Here is a 22,480-nt window from a genome sequence, read left to right as displayed (position 1 = left end):
CAATCCAGGAAGGATACATGGGTGGGGGAAGGAGAGGAATCTAAACATTAGCAACTGATTCACATGTGTTTCCTTAGGTGATAAGAAGACATCCACTCCTTCCTTTGATGGGTAATTAAGTAACAAATGGTCTCAACGTATTTCAACACTAACAGTCCCGACCATAAAACAGCTCAAGTCATAAAAGTCTCTTGTCAAGGCTTCAAATGCTTACTATCTAAATACAAAATAGTTTGTCAACCTTGCTTAGTTAATTTTTCTACTACAGTACTTAATCAAACACTAAAGGGATTCATGCACTCAGTCCACAGCTTATTGAAAATGTGTGGTCTGGGGTGATGGTATGTGTGGGTGTGTGTGGTTGTGTGTGGGCAGCGTTTCCCCTTGTTTACTCACTGAGGAAGGTCGAGCACACGGTGAAGAGGGTAATATGAAGGAACGAAAACTCTTTGCCTTTCTCGCTCTCTCTCCTTTTTGTGTAGGGTAGGCCAGCTGCTCATTTATCAGAAGGCCACCCTTAGAGGCTCACATGAACCACATCACATGATAACATTTTCTCATTTGCCAAACGGGGACAAGGACCTATTAGGCTTGCTCGATAGGTCTCAAAGGTCATAAGGTAATGGAAGACATATATTTATACATTATGGGAACTATTTGCATCGGTCCTTGGAATGCCAATATGAGATTAAAACTACATGTATCTCACTTGCGGAGCAACACTCACGCTGCGTCCACACTAAAACGTTTGCAATTGAAAAACGTTTTAGCTCCATATCAGACAAAATCTCCTTCCAGTGTCCTTGGGCAACACACTGAGCCCCACTGAACACCAAGCTGTACCTGCGTGTGAGTTATGAGTGAAAAACTGCTGCACATAGATGCACTGTAGGAATGTGTGTGTGCAAATTGGTAATGTGTACTGTAACACATCAAGTGGTCATCAAGACTACAAATGCTCTCTATATATATACATACCATTTATTACATACATCAATATATAGCATTTTTATATATATTTAGGCTGCTGCTGAGAATTCACCCTCTCCTGTAAAACTCAGGAGTATCTTGGCCGCACAGTTGGAAAAAAATTGGGTCATACCGCTCTACAAATAGGACCTGTCAGCAGCGGGTTAAAACTGGAGGCTGCCACCCTAGTGATGAATGCTAGGCATGTCTCAAAACACCCACTCTCACACTCATGACAAGACTGCAGTTCATCCCCTGTTTGGTAAGCCTGTGTGTTCACAGCTTCTTGGTCAGCAGAGAGGGATGGAGCGTTTAACTCTTTAGTGTTTCTTGGTGATGGAGAAGAGAGCTTTTTTGCTGTGCAGCTGCATGCCTCTCTAAAGCGCATGTGAAGAGCTCAATGTTGTGGCGTTGCGGAGCAAATTATTCCATTTGGGGATCACACCCCAGGTTCTTTGCACAGCTGGGCTTGGGTGAGCCAATACTTTAATTTGTCCAATATGATTTGTGACCAAACGCTACTCACATTTGCATCAGCCTCGGATTTACTGTTTTTGGTAATATTGGGCCAAGCATGCTGACGCTTAAGTAAGAGGGCGAACATGATTAACAGTACCAATATACTCATTTATTTATCTTTCTCTCTGTCTGTGGGACACGTACCTTTCCAAACCTTCATCTATTCAACTTCACACTTGGCATGTGTATTTTCATAGGTCAAAAGAAGTGCAGTGCAGATTTTGGTTTGATTTGGACACAGGCGCGCCTTAGTCAGATTGTGTGGATGGGAGGAGGGATCAGATAACCGGGGGCTGCTTGCATTATCAGTAGGTCGTCAAACCCAGTTTAATCCCCTTATTTCTCGTCATGGCAACAAGAATCCCTTGTTGTTTGGCAATTTGTCTTCGAAGTAAAAGCACAATGTTTGTTTTGTTGCTGCAGTGTTTTTAATATCGAGCCGTATTACAGAGCTCTTTATGTAGAAACATGATGAACTGGGGTCTGAAGGATGTGTCACTTGCTGACTTCTGAAATAGCCTACATGTTGTGTATGAAACAATAACTGCAGTTAGGTCCAAAATTCTAACTTATATATAAACCAAACATGACCAATAGAAAAAAAAAAAGTAAATTTATTTATCGATTAAAAAATGACTAAAATATTCCTTGCTGATAACCAGGCAGAATGAACGATGAAGTTCTCTGACTTCACTCTGCACCATAGACATACATCCAGCACACAAACAAGAAAAAGTCATTGTATATTTTAGGCCAGTTGTAGGTGTCACTACTGACGAGGACTAATCCTGAGTAGGGTTGCAAAATTCCGGGAATATTCAAAGCTGGAAACTTTCCATGGGAATTAACGGGAATATACGGAAATTGTGTGGGTAATTTATACTAACTGTATTTACCTTGTCATATACAGACATAAATATAAACATTCTGTTTTGTCATAGGCTGATTTGAGCCCTGAGGAAACTTTGGGCACTTGACTATATGCTTCTGCATCTTTGTGTCATTCTTAACATACGTCTTTGCATAGTATTTACAAATGTACACAGCCTTTCCTTCTACATTGGCTCGGGTGAAATGTCTCCACACATGAGAATTATCTGTGCATGTGATGGAGAAATGCTCAGTGGTGGTTTGAAATTCAACGTGCAGCGTGTGTTACATTCCATACATCTTTAAAATAGAGTTTTGAATGATGTTTTTTAGTGCTGTTGTGCAATAGTGCTTGAAAAGAGTTACCATAGAATGGTGTGCCTTTAGGCACTCAATAAATTTGGTTATCAAAATAAAATGTAAAACATTAATATTTAAAATATTAATATTAAATCATAACTTTAATTGGTTAAAGTTCTCGCGGGGCACCACCCTTCATAGAAGGGAAAAGATAGCCAATTTATTGATTAAGATCAGTCTCATTTAGATCTAGTTCAATTAGAAATATCAATATTTGACCATTAAAGATTATATAATGAACAATGAAGGTTATGGAGTTCTTAGCAGTGTAACGGTTGGCAAGATTCCCTTATGCAATATTAATGACAGAACATTTGTGAAAGAAGAACATTTATTATTAACATAATAAAGTATAAAAACACAAGTTACTAAACAATCAAACTAACTAACTAGGAGGTGTGTGAGTGTGTGTGTGAATGTAAATTAGCATGCTTTAAAGAATGCTCCCTAAGATAAGAGCCCCCCACCCCCCCCTTGTTCTTAGGTTACCTCACGGCACAGGGGGAAGATTTAACTAGGTGAGATGCTATGCGTGTCTGTGTGGATGTTAATCAGATAATGATAGTCAGGGACAAAGCCTGTGGCGAGCCTAACTATTAACCTTCCTTTAACTTATGCCTACAACGTCAGAGCATATATCAAACTTATAAGCACACACCGATCAAATAAACAGTCTTGCTTAGCGTAGTATAATTATTAAGCCCAGATTATGTTACCAGTCCGAGGGAAAGAGGAAAAGAAGTTGCTGTTCAGTTTGCAGTTCTGTGACGTCTCCTGGCTTTGTGGTCGTAGAGTTCTGCATTCGCGATTCTGTCGAGCCGTGTGCTAAGATGCTGGTTGAAGTTTTCCTGCAGGACAATGGTCGCTACGAGGAGTTTGGTAGAGCTTGAAGGTTGGATAGAGAAGGAAGCTGGATCAGCCAGGCCCCCCCCCTTGGCGATGTAGGAGAAGAGAGGCTGGACAGCCTGCTGGCCTTCGAAGGATTTTAGAAAGAGAAAGATCTTGGGGAGACCTCTCCTTATATTGGCCCCGGTGACCTCACAGGTCTTGGACCAGAGTGACCAATAGGAGTTGACCCTGGTGGCTCTTGACACCTTTGTGTGATATTGCCCTGACCCCAGGACATGCAGCATCCTGTTACATCCTCTGGGAGACTGAGTTCCTTGACTGTCAAAGATCAATGGAACCTGTTGCATCTTGGGGGATTGAGTCCACTCCAGCACATGCAGCATGTTTGTTACAAGTTTGACTTAGAGGAGGCCTGTGGTTTTCACAAAAACCATGTCCCAACAGTGCTCAGCGATTAATTTGTGTATTTATCTTTTTTTTAAATTAACCGGAAATGTTCCGCCCCTTTGCAACCCTAATCCTGAGGCCAAGCAATGATCCCATTCCGGATAGGTAGGTTTAGAACGGGCGCTGCAATAGTAACTATTGCACCCATTGTGTGCATATGAGCATGTTTGTATGTGGTCATGAGCATTTAGCCTTAAACTTTGCTGCACCTTCTTTTAACACAAATGTTTGTGTGTGATTTGGATGTTTGTTCCTGCTCCTCATGTCCACACACACGACAGTTACCTACCAGTCATATGTAAAGGTGTTTAAAGTGGAAGTGGTCTTCTTGTTTCTTGATAATTCTTTGCGAAGTCATGAGGATTTCAGTCTATCACAAGGAAACCATTTGAGCTAACCGCAAATTCAAATTGCTTTTATTATCTTAGAAATGATCACCCAGCCTCAACAGCAAAATCCAAATTATCAATGTCAACCCCAAAATGAGGACCTTTATCTGAGATATCTGTGATTGATAAGGCTTGGATGATATTACATCCACATAACACTGACAGGTGTGACAGCTCCACACCAACTTTCTGACTTTTCACTCTGACGTGTGACAGAAATCCAGCCCAGTGTGTTGCTCTCTGTCTGCAGTGGCTGCGATGAATCCACTTGACGTCACTGACAAACCTGCTGCTGTGACATTTTACTTCACATTCCGTCTGTCTCCAGTCTTCATCTGTCTCCTCTCTGTAGGTCTGACATGCTTTTGCCCCATGTTTCATTTCCTCAGCTGTTGATGTTATTTATGAAAACGTAATCATAGTCATAGAAATTCTTAGCTGACAAGATGATTGACATTTTGGTGCAATGACCTTTGTCAGAGTGACAGAATGTATGTGCGTTACTTATGAGAACACAACTTGGAAAATAAAAGCCACTAAACAAAGCAACTTTTTTATTCTAAAGCAATAAAGTGCTAAGTCACTGAACCATAATAGCAGATGGGGTTTATTTAAAAACTGCTTACTGGTGCAGTTTAACTATTTAAACATTTGAGTTATGGAAAGCTACAGCATTGAATTTGTAGTCAAATTTTCCCCAAAAATTTGACTTGGTAATATGTCTCAGAACAACGTCTTGTAACACTGGTAGGCCTGTCACGATAACACATTTTTCTGTGCGATTAATTGCCCCAGAAATTATTGCGATAAGCGATAATATTGCCGTTTTGACACGTATGTTCTCCCAGGCAATTCGTACTGGCTGTCAAATGTTTGCAGCATTCGTCGAAATGCAGGCTTTTCCACGATACTAAAGGGCATCATCTCTCTAGCAATGAAGCGAACTACACAGTCAGTGAGCGCGCACCATTTTGCGCTGTCCTGTTTGTACTTTGTTTGCCGTCTAAACGCCCCAGTGATTGTGGACAGTTGGGAAGACGGAGACTTCCCAACTGTTTGTTTTTTCCCAAGCTGGGAAAACTGCATCGGGTGATTGTGTTTCAGGTGAAGATGCAGGTTTGTTGTATTACCGCGTTTTGTCAATACTGTTTTCAAACAAATGCGACATGTCGGCTCGCATAAGTTATTTGGTTCGCCCCGGCCGTTGGGTTTGAAGCCGAAGTGCTCCCACACGGCAGCTGTCGCGTTCGGCTTAGAAACCAACTCCATCTTTTTATTCTTCCAAATGTTTTTTCTCTTCTCCTCTCGGGACTTTCATGCTGCACTCTGCACTGCGCAACGCCAGGGCTCCGCCTCCCACATAGAGACCAATGCTACAAGTGACTGAGACGTGACGAGGGGGTTAACTTATTGTGCCCTCAGCTCGGCCTTTAAGGCTGCGCTGCAGGAAATAATAACCATCACCAACTGAATGCCTAACCCTGCGCGCTGCCTTGAAGAATTCAGTTGGGGCAAAAAAACACCATCCGGCGATTTATTGCAGCCGGCAAAAAATTATCGCTCATTTTAATTTATCGCGCAATTAATTGATTTATTGCATATCGCGACAGGCCTAAACACTGGTGGAACTCAGACACTTCAAAGAATTCACAGGACAACAGTGGTGGGGATAAAGAGTGAAGCCCTCATGACGTTCCAAGAGGCCATACACACAGATAGGCAGTAAAAAATACAAAGGAGATTAAACAAAGGACCATAAGCTGAGAGGCAAAACTTAGAAGAACGCAAGCATGACCTTTGAGGTATAGTGAAGGGGAGTCAATACCAGATCGACAAATTAAAACTGGCATAACAAATTTAAACAGGGCAAACATTCTCCTCTGGTAGTAGCAGATGTTACCTACTGTGTTTCCAATGCATTGATTTACAATATCCACATAGACTGCCAACTTATTTTCTAATTTAGATGTTCTCTCTATTATGGTTGAGTTGTGTTGCTCCTCACCTCCATTGATTGGTTATTTATTTAAGCCTCGGAAAACACATTGAAGAATAAGACCCTCATTTACAATAGTGCCGAGGGTGCATTGAAGAGTTAATACATTGAAATGATAAAATAAATAAATGAGAATGAAATAAATATGCATATATATATATACACACACACACACACACACACACACACACACACACACACACACACACACACAGCAGGCCGGCTGCATTGGACACTGGTAACCAGGTGAAGTGAAGATAACTGGAGTTGACAACTACGCTGGTTACAGTCAGTGCACTAAAAAGTAAAAGGCCAATGAAGTGCTTCATCAAACATGAAGAAGAACGATTTTTCCCACAATGTTTTACACCCCCCAAACCCTCTCTACCAGTAGGACCTAGAGAAAATGCATCACAAAAGCAGCAGAGGACAGGAGGAAAAACAGATAGGGACTGTTTTCTGTCTTTTTAACTCTTCTTCTCTCAGGAATATTAATAGTTATATTATTGACATTCACCAACAAACATGTATTGAGGGACTTTGCTTTTCGTGAGCATTTCAATCAGTTGATAATTGAACTAAATTGTATCGACGAATAAAACAAGAGGAGAAAGTAGCATTATAAATGAGAGGGTTTTACTGACTGAAGAGGTGAAATAGGATGAGGCTCTGCGCAGCACACCAAACAACCCCCTGGTTTAGACACTGGCCGTGGTTGTGATGGGGTGAATTAAATCCTGACCCCCCCAACCCTATCCACAGGCCTCTGGATATGAGGGCTGGAGATGATAGGGATGGAGTACGGTTGCAGCATCGAAATGACCGGCACAGAGAGGGAGAACAGATTTTGTTCAAAGAGTTGGATGGAAAGAGAAGATGTGAGCTGGCGAAACCAGGCTTCTCCCCTCGGCGATGCAGGAGAAGAGGCTGGATAGCCTTCTGCCCTTGAAAGGGATTGTAGAAAGAGATAGAAAAGAGGGAGACCTGGCCTTATATTGTCCCGGTGACCTCACATTTCACGGGGCCCAGACTGACCAATAAGAAATGAAACATGTGTTGATGCAGAATTGATTCTTTTTCAAAACACATGTCATGTGAAAGGTTGTTTCATAATTTGTGTGATTTGGAAAACAAGGTTTTGGACAGTTGTTCAATAAGATGCATTGGAGAGTTCTTTATTCCCATGGCACAGACAGGAGGAACATAACAACCCAAAACACAAACCACCGATTCAGCATTTCACATCAGTGCCTCCCTAATGAAACAAACTCACCATGTAAAAAACAACACATCTGTTGCTGTGTACTCACACTGTGCAGATCTCCATCCGCGGAATAAGCTGTTTGAGAGTTATCAGACCAGTGACATGATTGGCTGAGCAGGTATTTATTAACCACCATAGCCTCCCATCTATATATTTCCCCTCAGCCAGCCCTTTTGCAGTATGCTGCAGCAACTACATGAACCAGAAGGGGCACTTGGAGACACCTATGAATCACTCTGGTTCACATGTTTACAGGTTCTCAAAACAGTCCAAATATAAGTATTTGAAGGAATATAGTGTCTATATGTGTATATTTAGACAGGGATTTACTCATCACAGTTAGAAAACAATTTGTTGCACACAGACACAGGGCTATTAGGTTTCATTGTTTTAATATCTGTAATGAGAAGTAAACTGCATGTTTTCAAATTATAACACAAATTACTGCTGTTTTTTTAGCTTTAAATCATTCAATCAATCAAAATTGATTTGTCTAGCTTATATTCACTAATTTCAGTCCAATAGCGCTTAACATGGTGCGACATCCTCTGTCCTTTAACCTTCAACAAGAGCAACAACAAACCACAAAAACTAATTTTTAACAGGCCAGACAGAAGTCCACCAGATGCCATGTTTACACATCAACAAAATAACAGTATTAACAACATTGATTCAAATAAACTGTTTTTAACATAATGGGAAAGTGCGTCAATGTCAAAGGTATTATAAATGAAGGGAGCAGCAATGACAAATAGAGTGGAGCAGTTATTGCCAGTAATGGTAGAATAAACTAAATGAAATAAAGCAGACAGGACTGTGGAGGAGGAAGGTTCAGAAGATAAGTGACTGCATTAACAAAGGTTTAGTCTTGATAGGCAGGTAAGTGTAAATCTGGCAAGCTTTTGGAAGGCAGACAGTCACAATGAAAGTCCAAATACAAAAGAGACTCTACATTGACAAAAGGAACAAAATGGGGACACAAGATAACAGGGAGAAAAACTGAAGTGCTATGAAAACCATCAGGAGCATATTTAATACCACGGGCATTAGCACACGTACCAACAAAGAAGACCGTGCTCTGAGACTAAACACACATGGGAGGTAGGGATAATTGAACAAAGGTGAAACACATCAGGGTGAACAAACCAGAGAGGAAACACACAAAGAAACAGGAGGGAAGCAGCGTCAAAGTAAAATAAACACTAAGAAATTGAAACAACAGAAATACTGTTGTTTCAAACCACTTCCAATAAAAGTCTAAACAAAGAATTTTAAATGGATAGTTTACTGAAGTAGGACAATTCTCTCATTATCTACTCACCACATACCCATGGAGGGGTGGGTGAACTGTTTGAAAACACTTCTGGTGTCTCAGGGATAAACTTTGTTGCAGTCGAATCCGATAAAATTGAAGGAAGCGGCGAGTTATTCTTCAGACGTAAAATAACAACACAGAAAAAAACAAAACATACCTCCATTCTGCTTGTGTGGTGTCATCCAAGTGTCTGCAAGCCCCGGCATTAATAATCGGTTTGAAAAAAGGCCATTTACACGATGTTTGTAGCCTAAATTACCTCTGATATCTTCTTACGAGGTGCGTTCACTGACCCTGGGACACAACATTGTTTGACAACGTCTGCTAGCTTAGCCCCTGAACAATGTTCATTCCTCTATGCTATTCTCCCGCCAAGTATCGTCAGCACGCCTGTTGTTTAAGGATAGGGGAGCGTTGGTGTAGACAAAAAACACCATACGAAATATAATATGCATACATAATACATGAGATAACAGTATAAATTATCTCCCAACTTAAACAATTACATTTTTCCATTCAGTTTACTTGTATAATGAAACATGTATTATTATTATTAAAATTATTACTACCAATCTGATCTGATAACTCACACTGTTAATCCACCGTTGTTGTGCAATTGATACTTGGTACAAAAGGATTTTTTGATGTGCTTCCCTTTTGTTTCCATGACGATAAAAAGCTGTAAAAAGATGCAGTACATATGGTCAAAGTTAGCCAACGATGATCAGAAGAGACATTCATGACCAAAACACATTCACAATTTTTATCCTGCATCATTTTAATGAATGTGTTCAGGATCAAAAACTTGAGTGGGAAGAAACAAACAATCCTGCCCACTGTCCATCTCTTCTGCTGCTGCAATCCTCTAATTGGCATATTTTTTCCCCACATTGTCACATTCACCCACTCAAACAAAAATGTTAGGTATTGTTATGTATGCATGTATGTATAGACACATTCAGATGATCATTGCGGGAATCTTTGAAGCGTATACTAAAGGAGCAGGAGATGAAACCATCTACCTTCTGATTAGTTGACGACCTCCTCTACCTCCTGAGCCACAGACGGCTGAAGGCATAAGTACCATCCATTATCTTTTCCACTTATCCTTTGAGGGTCACTGGAGGCTAGAGCCAGATGACATTTGGTTAGAGGCAGGGTAGACCCTTGATAGGTGGCCTGTCCATCACACACGGAGACAAACAAAAGCCGTTTTCAGACGTGACCTGCGGGTAAAGTCCGGAGTTTCCCTAGAGTTGGCCTTTCACACATGCAGAACGCACAGGGAGATTTTCCGCACAGACACGTTCACAATCCTTTATTCTAAGAGGCCAGGCGGGAAAAGTCTGCAGATAATCCGGAGCCTGTCACTCGGATATTTGCATTCACATATTCACGCTCAGAACATGTCTGAAAGCAGCTGAACATTCACTCTCACATTCACACCTACGGGCATGCCGTCAGGTAACCTGCATGTCTTTGGACTGTGGGAGGAAGCTGGAGTACCATACAGAAACCCAGGCAAGCACAGCAAGGAGGTGAGAACCACACAGAGAGGCCCCCTGGTCGTCCGTCAGTCTCAAACCCAGAACTTTCTTACTGGGAGGCAACAGTGCTAATCACTGCACCACCGTATCGCCCACTAACACAACATCATTAAAAGTGAGCACAGGTGATGGACAGCATGTGGGATGATTCCTCCCCCCTTCCTATTTTTGCTATGGCAAAATAATCCCTTTCTTCAGCAGCTAATGGAAACAATGGGAATTCCCATTTTCTCTCTGCAGTGTTCGGAACTTTTGTGTAGATTTCGATTGACAGTAGAATGAAACCCTGGCTTCTGTCTCTCCCTTCTGCTGTCACGCATGTTTAACTCACATCTCTGTGGAAATCTCAGTCACACTCCAGCAGAGGAATACATATTTCAGCTCCACGTAGCCTCCAAACTCCAAAGCCTTTCACCGCTACAAAGAGGGAATCTCCTTCGCTTCATTTGCACTTTGTCATCAAATATTGAACCGCTTGTCAAAAGCTAAAAAGCCACTGCTTCTGCGGGACGTCACCCTTGGTGTGAAGTAGTAATCGCTGTAATAAAGGTTCCCCAAACTTCACAGTACACATAACACTTAAAACACGGTACAACTTAAATACTATATATAGTTTATAGGAAAATTCTAAACTTTTTATCTGAATATCTGAAATTGTTATGTGCAATTAACTGTTCAGCCTTCTGAATATATATCTCTCTTCAACTTATTGTTAAATGCAACTTCATCTGAGAGTTTTTCAAGTATGAGAGTGTTGTTCTTGCAGTGATGAGCCTGCTGGAGCGTTGATCCTGCAGCAGCGTCTTCCGGCTGTAGAGGCTCCGTGGGACCAGTGAGACAGTAGCAGTGACAGAAGAGATGCGTCTCACTTCATATATCATTCACAAGACTCACTTCTGAGGAGATGCAATCCAAAAGGACACTGTCAGTATTCCCAGAAAGGATTGGATGGAGCTTCCTTTTTTTTTTTTAAATCCTCTGTTCAAAGTTTGAACAATTGTGAATTATACGAACTGAAACTGAGGGGCGGGATATACAGGTACTAAAAAGTGACTGTGCAGCAGTCTCTGTGGACCTGCAGTGCAGTGTTTATTCTTCCTGCTGTAGAGATGAACTTGTTTAGCTCTCTGCATTGAGGATTTTGCCAGTTAGACTAGAGTCAGTAAAGACTCTTAATATACAATGCGATTATGCACTATAGACAGACAGACAGACAGTTTATCCAATACTTTGGTCTATGACAAAATACCAGCAAAACTAAGCCTCAGGTCCCTCTGAGTTCATGGCTGATTAGCAAATACTACTATGCTAATGTGTTAGATCAATAAGGATGATGGGGCACATACAAAAAGAATACTTACTGTAATATCAGCATGTTAGCATTGACACTGAGAGCATATTAGTATCATGAATTTAGCATTTAGGTCAAAGCTCAGCCTCATTTAGCTGCCAACATGGCGGCAGACCCTTAGTCAGATTTAATGCTGTCAACTGAATCTGTCTACTTTTCTCTTGATTCCTTCATCACCAACCCAAGCGTTGCATATCTTAAATTTAATAAGATATTGTCAGTAAAACAATGTTTTAATTGGAGTAGGCAAAAAATAGTTTGCTCTTATTCAGCTCACAATAATCCTTTCATCTTTTCATCAATCCATCTAATCAGCATCAATACCGCCTATCGGTTTGTTTGAAGTGGGGGAAGCTGGACCTAATCCCAGCTGGCATTGGACGAGAGGTGGTGCAAACCCTGGCACCGACAGTGTAAATGAATGTTACTCCTTTGACGTCACTAAATATTCCTGATCTTGACACAAACCCTTGATCGCTTGCTCACAGTGTCTGTGTCCTCCTAAAGTTAGTGAACGCTCATTTAACCAGTCATAGAATAAATGGCGGTTATGGTAATAGTTTTGTATTTATATAGCGCTTTTCTAGTCTTGATGACCACTCAAAGTGCTTTACAGTACATTCATCCACACTCACATTCAAACAGTGCATCTATTCGCAGCACTTTGTTATTCTATGGGGGGCCACTTGGGGTTCAGCATGTTGCCCAAGGACACTTCGGCATGCAGATGGGTCAGACTGGGGATCGAACTGCTTGCCTTCAGGTTGGAGGACGACCACTATACCCCTTAGCCACAGCCGTCCTTAACTGTCATAATAATTTTTCTTTTAAGGCTAATTTGTCTGACACAGTTTGTGATCTTTGACAAAAGTAAATTAAACCCTAACAACATTTCCTAACTGGATTAAGCACTCGTGTTACTTTGAGAGACATCATACTGATCTTATGTTTGATTTCAGTGTCAATACCTGACAGTGGAGTTCAAATTTGAACAACTTGTCAGCCCTGTGGGGCCCCAGACTGGGGGGGATGAACAGGTATATTTCCATAGTCTGTATGAGGATGTAACTTATAATAACAGTGTAATTTGTCAGATGATGATTATAGTCAGTTTGAGTAGCAGGGGTCACAGCCTTGTTCCCCTGACAGTCTGCACTAACCATTACTCTGCACACTGAACATCCTCTAATGGTCTGGTGTCAGACCTCACTTGACTGTGCAAAAAGCAGCTCCATTTAACAGTCAGGTCGCGGTGGAGATCACAGACATTAGCAGGACATTTCCAAAAAGGCAGCAATTGGAGTCCTGTTCTTCAGGCAAGGACTGGTAGCAGTTAATTCTCCCTGCGTCTCTGTCATTAATCAGACCTGTTGTACTTCAAGCCCTCTGTTCTGTCTGTGATGCTCCCTCTTTTTCTAACACTTAAGCCTGCTGTAGTTCTTCTAAGCTGGCCATGTGTTGAGTGGATAAAGTTGAGAACCACAGGCCAGGGTCTCATATACACACTAGGGCTAATCACTCATTATTTGGGACAATACGGAAATCACGATTATTCAAACGATTACTAATATGGGCCCTTATTCTGAAGTCTATGCTTTGTTCTTTAAGTGACTGGAGCTTGCGCAATAAAGTGAAAACACACTGTCACGTTGAGAGAATGACAGAAAATTCCTGGATCTGTACCAAAAATGAACCTCTCTCCAAAGACTGTAAATGAAGATGGACAACGTGTCTGCGCTTCCTCCCACAATTCAGAGGTGAAGCTAAAAATGTCCTGGACTTCAACACTGCCAATCTGGAGCCAGAGTCTGCTTAGTAGCAATAGGGGGGTGGAGCCGTGGTGACAAGAGTCAGTCCCGGCTGTCAATCATGACATTTTTTTCCTTACACTACTTTAACTTACACTATCAGTTAATTGTGTAGCCTTTGTTGTAACAGAAGTTTTGTAACGTTTAGTAAGTTTGTATTTTCACCAATCCTTTGGTGCTTCTGCAGTAAAAGCCCAGAGCTTTAGATACTAAACTTCACAAACAGAGAGTAATACATGCATATTGAAGGACTGATTTCTGTGTTACACCTTTTTACAGCTGTGAGTTTCTCTGCTTTTATTGTGTGTGTGTCCATAATGGAATACACGTGTGGAGACCAGTGTAATAACACACAGTACTCATAAACATACAGGTTAGACTTAGTCACACATAACTGTACTCTGTGTTTTCCTCTCCTCTATCCTTTTATTATTCTTGCCTTCTCTCCTCTCTTTTATTTCTTTCCTCCACATTGGTCAGCTATGTTCCAGCTTTTTTGTGGAATTCTCACAACTTGAGTTTATGTCTCTTTTCTGCTACTTGATGCCAAAACAGCTTTGAATACTTTACTTATTTATTGGGGCATTTGGCTCCAACACACACACACACACACACACACACACACACACAATACTATTTTAGATACCTCTGCTTAGGGTATCTGTAAACCTTGGTGTCTGTAACTCTGCTAAGGTCACTGGGTGGAAATAATTAAGATGTTTTTATATGTGCTGTAACAGGAGGCCAGTCAAAGCTATGATAGTAAAAGTTGTTTTGGCAGCACTCTGTTACTGAATGTTGGATTGGCTAGGCCTTGATTATTTTCCTGCTCTATCATAGAATATTTGAGGGTAAGGCCCAGAGATGATGTGGCCAAATACTACTGTCATTGAATTTGTTACTTATACAAATTTAAATTCCTTTTTGTGCTAATTTTGTCTATGACTGATGTTGTTTATGACTAATATTATGCCTGACCAAAATGGTGTTTCACAGACGGTAGATGTGAGAGGTCTGGTGGCCTGTGCAGGAATGCTCCAGATTAGATGTATTTTGTTTTGGGTTAGGAGTCGTCCTCCTGTCTCTGGTGCGGTGATAAGCTGAACCTTGAGATTCTGCTCTGTCATGAGGATAAACGGAATCTTATAGTGACCTAGAATGCTATCTGTTCCCTTCCGTTTGGTATAAGACTTAAATGCTTTCATTGTAAATCAAATATTTTGGTTTGACTTTTAGACCAAGAATCTTCTCTGTAATAATCTTGTATATTTATTGAGTTAATTATTTTATTCAGCACTGTGTACATAGTTACAAAATCCAGCCATCTCTCATATGACATCTGTTATCAACTGCAACAACTTAAATCACAGTGACTGGCTGTGTCATTGAAGGTATCATCCGTCAGTCAATATCTCCTTACTGAACAATACTGACACCATGATCAATATTCAAAGAAGTTATATTAATTCATTGTTTTTCTGTTTTTCTTTGGTCAACTGTTTTCGTCAGCATCCTGTGGCCAGTAGACTGAACACATAGTCTGACTGTAGAGGCTTCCCTGTGCCAAAGCGCTGTTAGCGACAAACCTCTTCCCACCTTGTTTGAAAAAGAAAAGGATGAGTCAGTTGAGCTGGTCCGGGATACTGTTAGACAGCCTGAAACCATGTAGCAGCGGAGAGAAGGAAAGCTTCTACATAAGCTCAAACACGTTGAACTTTCTCTGAATAAATAAAGGCTACACACAAAACCTCCTTGTACATGTGAGTGGTGATTTATTTGTAATGTTATTGTGCAGTGCAGTGATCCCTCGCCTTTGTGGCTTCGGATGGATGTGGGAATATTGGGAGGATTCATCCTCCAGTCTGGCCGCAGGAGATGCTCTGGGAAAACCCTGCATTATAGAGCATTACAGCTTTTATCATGGTGAGATGTGAATTTTGCATAAGTCCGTGTCAGAATCAGAACCTGTTAATTCACCAAATATATAATGAGTTTGTTATGCTGCAAAGCCGAAAAGCAGAATCAGTCAAACTAAGAGTAATGACTTAATGCAATAGTGTTGCCCAAGGTGGATTATATAATACCTTTATCTTAATTAATCTCTTCATAATTTATTTTAGATGATTATATATTTATTTATTGCGTATTATTATTCCAGTGTAGCAACAAAGTTGCGACAAAGAAGTTCATTGAATGAAACAGAAGCAGGTGAACAGAAGGTTGGTGGTTCAATCCCTCCAGTCAAAATGTCGAGGTGCCATTGGGCAAGACACTGAACCCAATTCTCTCTTGAGAGCTGCCGTCAGTGTGTGAATCTGATTTGTAAATATGCAGTTAACTGTCAATTACATGCGTCAAAGTAAAGGGATCATTACATTGTTGCATAACATGTTAAAAACTTTAATCATACCATTACCTTGACCTGACTATTAACAAAAGTCCCGTTATATTAATATGTAGTAATTCATTGTCAAATACTCACCTACATGTCTACTGACTTCTTCTTCTTCTTCTTCTTCTTCTTCTTCTTTTGTTTTTCTTACCGACTAAGGTTATACTTTGTGCTTTGTCCGGTTAATAATGGTGTGTCAACCAACATAAAGATACATTACCACCATCTTAATAATAATAATAATAATAATAGTAATAATAATAACTTAATTTACAAGACATTTTCAACACAAGTAACTTAGTGCTTTACAACAAACAATATGTAAGTGAAAAGCCAACTGATAGATCGGTCAGGCTTTAGGCATCAGAGTCAAAATGTGTTTTTTGGGCAACACTAACATGAGCATTAGCTTCCTCTTCTTGTTTATAGTCTTCACTGGCACAGAGAGGCATCTTCACATTCCACAGATTGTGTTTACAGCGTCTAATGAGTCCTTTTGTCCGTCTGCCATCTGTCTTCAGTAACTGATAAATCATGCCACGCTCTGTAGTTGACCAGATATTTGTTTGCTTAGAGTCATTAATCAGTTCATCAAGGAAGCAGTGCTGTGGAGGGCACTTACTCAGATTTCACAACAGAGCATTAATACCGTTATCTTCTCTGCATGTCTGTAAGTAAGTTGTCATTATTGTTTTTTCAGTTTGGAATAACTAAACCTAAATGGAGGGAAAAACTGGATTTTGATTAAATTAATTTTCAACTATACTAGCGAGGCCACCGCAGAGAGACGAGTGAATAGAAACAGAAAGAGAACTACAAATTAATTTGCCTGAAAACAGACTGATCACAGATCAGTGGAGCTCAGCACAGTTGTACATGCAGTGCTGCACTGACCTCGTTCACCTTTCAGCTCATTGAATTTTAAATATTATGGTTGATAAAATGCTGCTGTAGATAGAAGAACCGCAGAAGAGATTTCTGTACGTCGACTGTGTGTGTGTATTTTTCTGGGCTTGCTGTTTTAAAAGCACTTCCCTTTGTTGAACCGTTTTTTCTTTTTTTTTCTTCCATATTATTACAATACATTAATTTGAGATCTTTTTTCTATTCAAGCAATATGAAAACACTCACTAATTCCTATATAGTCCACTATATAGTGAGTTTGCCACTACTACTTCTGTCTGAATGTTTAGTGACATTTTAAATGTATATCCTGCACTCATTGTCACCCCAGTGCACCGTGAAAAGTAGTGTGCAACCGGTGCACTAACTGAGCAATATGTACCAACATGCAGTGCGCTCGCGGCGGTAGAGGAGGAGAGGGAGCAGCTGTAACAGCCCAGACTGTCGTACAAATATAAATTAGAAAATCACGTAATTACCGATGCAGAGGATGATTTTGCCTTTGCGCTACATCTATGTCTTTGTGCAGAATCAAATGCAGACCATGATAAACAACACACCCTCCTCTCATGAGGATTTTTGCTCCTAGGGCTGGGTAGTAAAACAATATCAATAATCATCACAATATAATTTGTATCTACAGCATCATTAACAGTGATTTAATATATTTCGATATACATTTACAGAGGTTAAGATTGATTTAAACTGGTATGACCTTTTTCTATCCTCATGTAATTCATTAGCATAGCATCCAGCCCTATTTGCTTCTGTCATTTACTGAGAGAAAATTGTGCAGAAACTTTGGTGGTCTGTAACTCGGAGCCGAAAAAAAAAATGTCTCAGACATTTTCATGTCGAATCATTGAGAAGTCCGCCCTCTCGCTCCCTCTTATCTCTCTCTGTTTCCTCCTCTATCTCGCCCTCCTCTGCTCCCATCCTCCCCACAGTTTCTCCGCCCGCTCCTCATACTAATCGCAGCCACCGGGCTAAGCTCTTTGTGGTGCGTTGGGTTGTGGGTGCTGTCGGCGCTGCGTGCGTGCCGCGTGCCTGGGCAGGCTTTGAACCTGGAGGCCTCCTGGGACACAGCCAGGAGTATTAGGCACTTCTCCACTCTTCTTTTAATTATGGGCCTGTAATGAAGGCTGCACCCTCGGCTGCAACACATCACACACTCGCAGGAGGAGGGATACCCCCCCCCATATCCGCCTCGCATCAACCCTCTTTTAGGCCTGTCTACTTGTAGTTTGTTCTTTCTGTCTTTCTTTCATGTATTTTAGTTTTTAGTTTTTATCAGCTTGCTAAGAAAGCTGCAGTTCTTTCCTCTCCAGCTTCGAGGCGGTGGAAAGGAATTCTTTCGCATTTTTAACGAATACTTTTCTGGACCGGTCAACCGACCTGTTTTCAGCATCGGCATCACACTGTCATACCACTAGGCATATTTCTTTCCAAAAGTCCCAAAGCACATAAAATCAATCCCCCTGATTTTGTGCACGACTAAAATATGTGCGTTAAAAACATCATGACTAATCTCTGACTCGTACAATCATGCCTGTATAGAGACATACACTTAAAAAACCTGTTTTCACAACCGTATGCGGCAACTCATAGTATAGGCAGCGAAACCAGACCAAAGTACTGGGCAGATGGAAACACTCTTGGTTTTGCTGAGACTAGGTAATCCCTGAAATACTTGAAGTAGAGCGACATTAGTTTACAGTTGCTGACAAATGGCCATTACCAACTGAAATGTTGTACCTGCAGTGAAGGTGAGGGATATGAGCGTGTTAATGGAGGGAGTATGGGTGTAACCCGGCAGAGATTAAGGATTAAGATGGAGGTTTCCCATACTTTTTCTCACACTCTCTTTGTTGGAAAATTGTTATGAATCACCGGCCATTGTCTTTTGAAATTGAACAGTTTGAACCTCTGGTCGTGGTTTCCTTCTCTCAGCGTGAGTTTAACTAATTGGAGGGTTGCCTCTTAACTTCTGTGTGTCCTGCACCAGAAGGGTAAAAAGCAGAGATTACATTTCCCTACCTGCATGAGTGTGCCTTTGCATGTCTGTGCATGTGTTTGGGATGAATAAATGGATCTTAAACTCTATTTTGTAATGTTCTGTGATTATCACAAACTCTTTTGAACTCTTCAAATTTAGAATCAGAATTCTGTGCTTCCACATGGTTGTCCCATGGATGTTATTTTTCCTTTATTCATAGGTATGCATTTGCGTTTTCCATTTTTTTTTTAGCTTTGGCCTATTTTCCATTTTTGCCTCGTCCTTTTTTTCTGAAGCATTATCCTGGGTTATTTAATTGTGTTGATTTCTGTTATTGTGTCTTACTTTTGAAAATACTTGTCTTCATTTGTATGATTTCTTGATTTATTCAGCAAAACTTAGGAGGGACAAGACAATTTTGTTTGACTCTCAGAGCCTGACATGGGTCAATAGCCCAAACCTCATTGTTTCCTACATTTCCTGCAATGAAAGAAAAGGGCATCTTCGTTGTTCGTAAACTTGGAAATTTACCAGGAGGAGCAGATTAACTAAAGTTTCAATAACCCTGATGACATCACCGGGGGAACCTGCTGAGTGCCTCCTCTGTGATTTGGGACTAACTGCAGGGAAAGTGCTTTTCCTTCTGGCTGCATCTTCCCTGCAGCAGGATATCACGTTCTTATGTTCAACCCTAATTCTATTCATCATTAGTCCTCCTCTGACACTCTTCACCATTAGTGTATTCCCTTGTGTTTCCGTTTGCCTTCAGCCCCTTGTGCTGTTACATCCTTCGTGTTTTCCAAAGCATTCACCTCAAGCTGCTTTTGAAGTCGGTCTGATTATGATGATTAAATTCAAACAATAACTCAGTTTAATGAATGAATGCCTGAATGACTGTTTCCCAAATCAGCGTCCAGAAACTACCGGAGGACCCTGAGGGGATTCTGTTGGCTCCCATGACGAAAAAGTGATTTACACATCTCCTGTTAAGCCTGTATATTCATTTAAACATCATGAAATATTTTTTAAACGTAAATTAATTATTTTCTCCTACAGTCCAGACAGAATCCAAGGGTCAGATGGTGGTCTGTGATCACAGTTCATATGCTATTAGAAGTGTGCATTGAAAGGTTTTGGAGCCCTTTCATTGAAAGTGTGTGCTGAAAAATGAGTAGTGGTCATGATAGTCTGTGACCACAAGAGGGGGAAGAAGCTCTACTGCTTTTCATGGTCTGGGCTGTTGAGACCTTGGGCTTGGAATCAGAGGGTTAACTGCCAAGTCCAGTTAATGAGGCCTCGGCAGTCTGCCAGGACACACTGTAGAGGGACAACAGGATCCACTCACAAGCTGTACACTTCACACCGGCACGTTTGGGCTGTGTGGTTTCATATTGTATTCACGTGAGGGCTTGGCACACAGTGTGAGTGTGTACTGTCAAAAGCAAGGCAGACACGATATCCTATCACAGAGCTTTCAGTACAAGTCTTAATGATGGATGTGATGAGTTTGTTTGGCTTCAGATCTAAAGTCACTAAACATTTATCAAAGAATCCATTTGAACTTCTCACTAAGCACTATCTTTCAACTTGTAATGTGCCGGCACTTTTTGGAATGTGTGCAATGAAATATTGTATTGATTTTTGTTCTTGTGACATCTTCCGATATTGGTAAATTAGCCTCATGGTATAAGTGCAGACAGCTCAGACTGTGGTCTGAATGTGGAAAGGGAAGTTGGCCCACTGGTCCCTTTGTCCTCACTGATGTCAGGGAGAATGTTTGACATTCAGTCTCTGTAACTAGGCCTGAGAACGAGAAACCTAAGAGATCATCACTAACAGACAGCGGCTCGATGCTAAACATGTCTGACAGAGGATCCTCTTTGGGACAGTCAAACCACAGCTGGCTTATCTCAGCTGCATCCACAGCTTCCACAGCATCCCTGTGTCTCTACTCTTATTTGAGATGGATAATTTGTGGTGGTTTAAGTGTTGCTTTTAATAATTGAGCAGGTAGTTAAGTCCTAGTCATGCAGGACCGTCACATCTGCCAACCGAGCTGTGAGGCTGCAGTTGCCGGGCGGGGTGTAGGGTGGCAGTGTTGAGTTCAGTGAGTCACCCTGTAAGATGCACCTGAGCAGTCCAATGGGACTACTCTTTCCCTTGGTTACCCTCTAACAGCTTTGGTATGTGTTTGAAAAATATAATAATCAACCCAGTGAAATTGCATTTTTATATTCCTCCTTTTTTTATCCATTTGTCCAAATTGGACTGAAACGCACAGTTGCTGCAGATCTCCATCACAGCAACACGATCCATAGAATCACTTCCTGGTTGGCAGTATTTCATCAAAGTACAAGCACAACGTTCCGTTTGTGGCTGCAATGTTTTATTCTGAGCGGAATTACCGGCTTTCATTTGGAGTCTTAAGATTTAGCTGGATGCTTAAGACATCTTTGAAATTGCAGAAAAGCAATTATTATATAAAGCCGTTAAGTAGATCTTTCAAACTTATATGTAAACCACACACGTGAAAGTAAAGAACCAAGACAAACCTTCATTGCTGTTAAACCCGGTATGATGAACACAAAGTATTCTAAATTCACTCTGCACCGTTTGACAAGGAGTAATTCTTAAGATTGCTCTGGAGCATTGCCACAAGCCAAGCAAACAGCCCGTTCCAAACAAACATGTAGAACAGGCACTCTACTTGTTTCATAAATTCCGCTTAGGCTATTCTATAGCTTTCTGAGTGAACAAATGGCACACTCCTCAGTCTTGTACTCACATAGGTTTGTTGTTGTTTTGTCCTCCCCACGTTTTTTTTTGTAACAGACAGCTGAAGCGTCATAATAACCTCAGCTTCAGCTATTAAACACTGTTACACAGAACAAGGCCTCCGGTTTTTGGCCACTATCTCTATAGTCTCATTCAGAAGGGATCCTTAATGAGATTTTCTGTGTGGTGTCCTGTCCGTGTGGGTTTTCTCCAGGGTCTTCTTCCTACCCACTGTCCAAACACGTGCAGGTTAACTGGAGACTCTAAATTGCCTCTCAGTGTGACAGGTTGTTTGTCTCTATATGTCAGCCCTATTAGAGGTTGGGGACTTGTCCATGGTGTCCCCTGTCCAAAGTCAACAGGGATCTGCTAAAGCCTCCTGTGGCCCTTAATGGATTTGTGTTGCTAATGAATGAAAGATGATATGAATGAATGTTTTATGTGACTAATCTTTAAAAGGTCACACTATATGAGAGTTTGAGTATTAACTAACTGTGAAAACATCCAAGGCTATTCTTAGAGTTGCTTTAGAGCCTTAACTGAAACTATTTGATACTCGACTGTGCACAAATTGTTGGATCTCACCGTACACCGCCTCTGTTCTCTTTATGGTCTCTTGACATATGTTTATGTTGTTATATATACATAATGGCTGCTGTATCAATGTATCATGCTAAACACAACAACCAACAGATTCTCTATTTTTTTTCCATGTCCATCTGCTGTATGA

General features: G+C 40.9%; 1 protein-coding gene across 5 annotated transcripts in view; it reads left to right on the top strand.

Annotated features, from left to right (window-relative positions):
* The window catches only part of LOC133948743 (pleckstrin homology domain-containing family A member 5-like), a 197,891-nt gene that overhangs the window by 69,384 nt on the left and 106,027 nt on the right, over nucleotides 1–22,480 (top strand). Inside the window, exon 4 of one of the 5 annotated variants that reach the window (XM_062382718.1) lies at nucleotides 15,194–15,393. The exons of the other annotated variants lie outside the window; for them this stretch is intronic. Coding sequence (XP_062238702.1) covers nucleotides 15,194–15,215 — 22 coding nt within the window. The 3' untranslated portion in view covers nucleotides 15,216–15,393. Of the gene's footprint in view, nucleotides 1–15,193; nucleotides 15,394–22,480 lie in introns of those variants that run through there. 5 annotated transcript variants of the gene reach the window in all.

This window comes from Platichthys flesus, chromosome 23 (genome assembly GCF_949316205.1).
Source record: "Platichthys flesus chromosome 23, fPlaFle2.1, whole genome shotgun sequence".
Taxonomy (NCBI): domain Eukaryota; kingdom Metazoa; phylum Chordata; class Actinopteri; order Pleuronectiformes; family Pleuronectidae; genus Platichthys; species Platichthys flesus.
The sequence above is the reverse complement of the archived record's forward strand: the minus strand, read 5'-3'. Positions and strand labels throughout refer to the sequence as shown.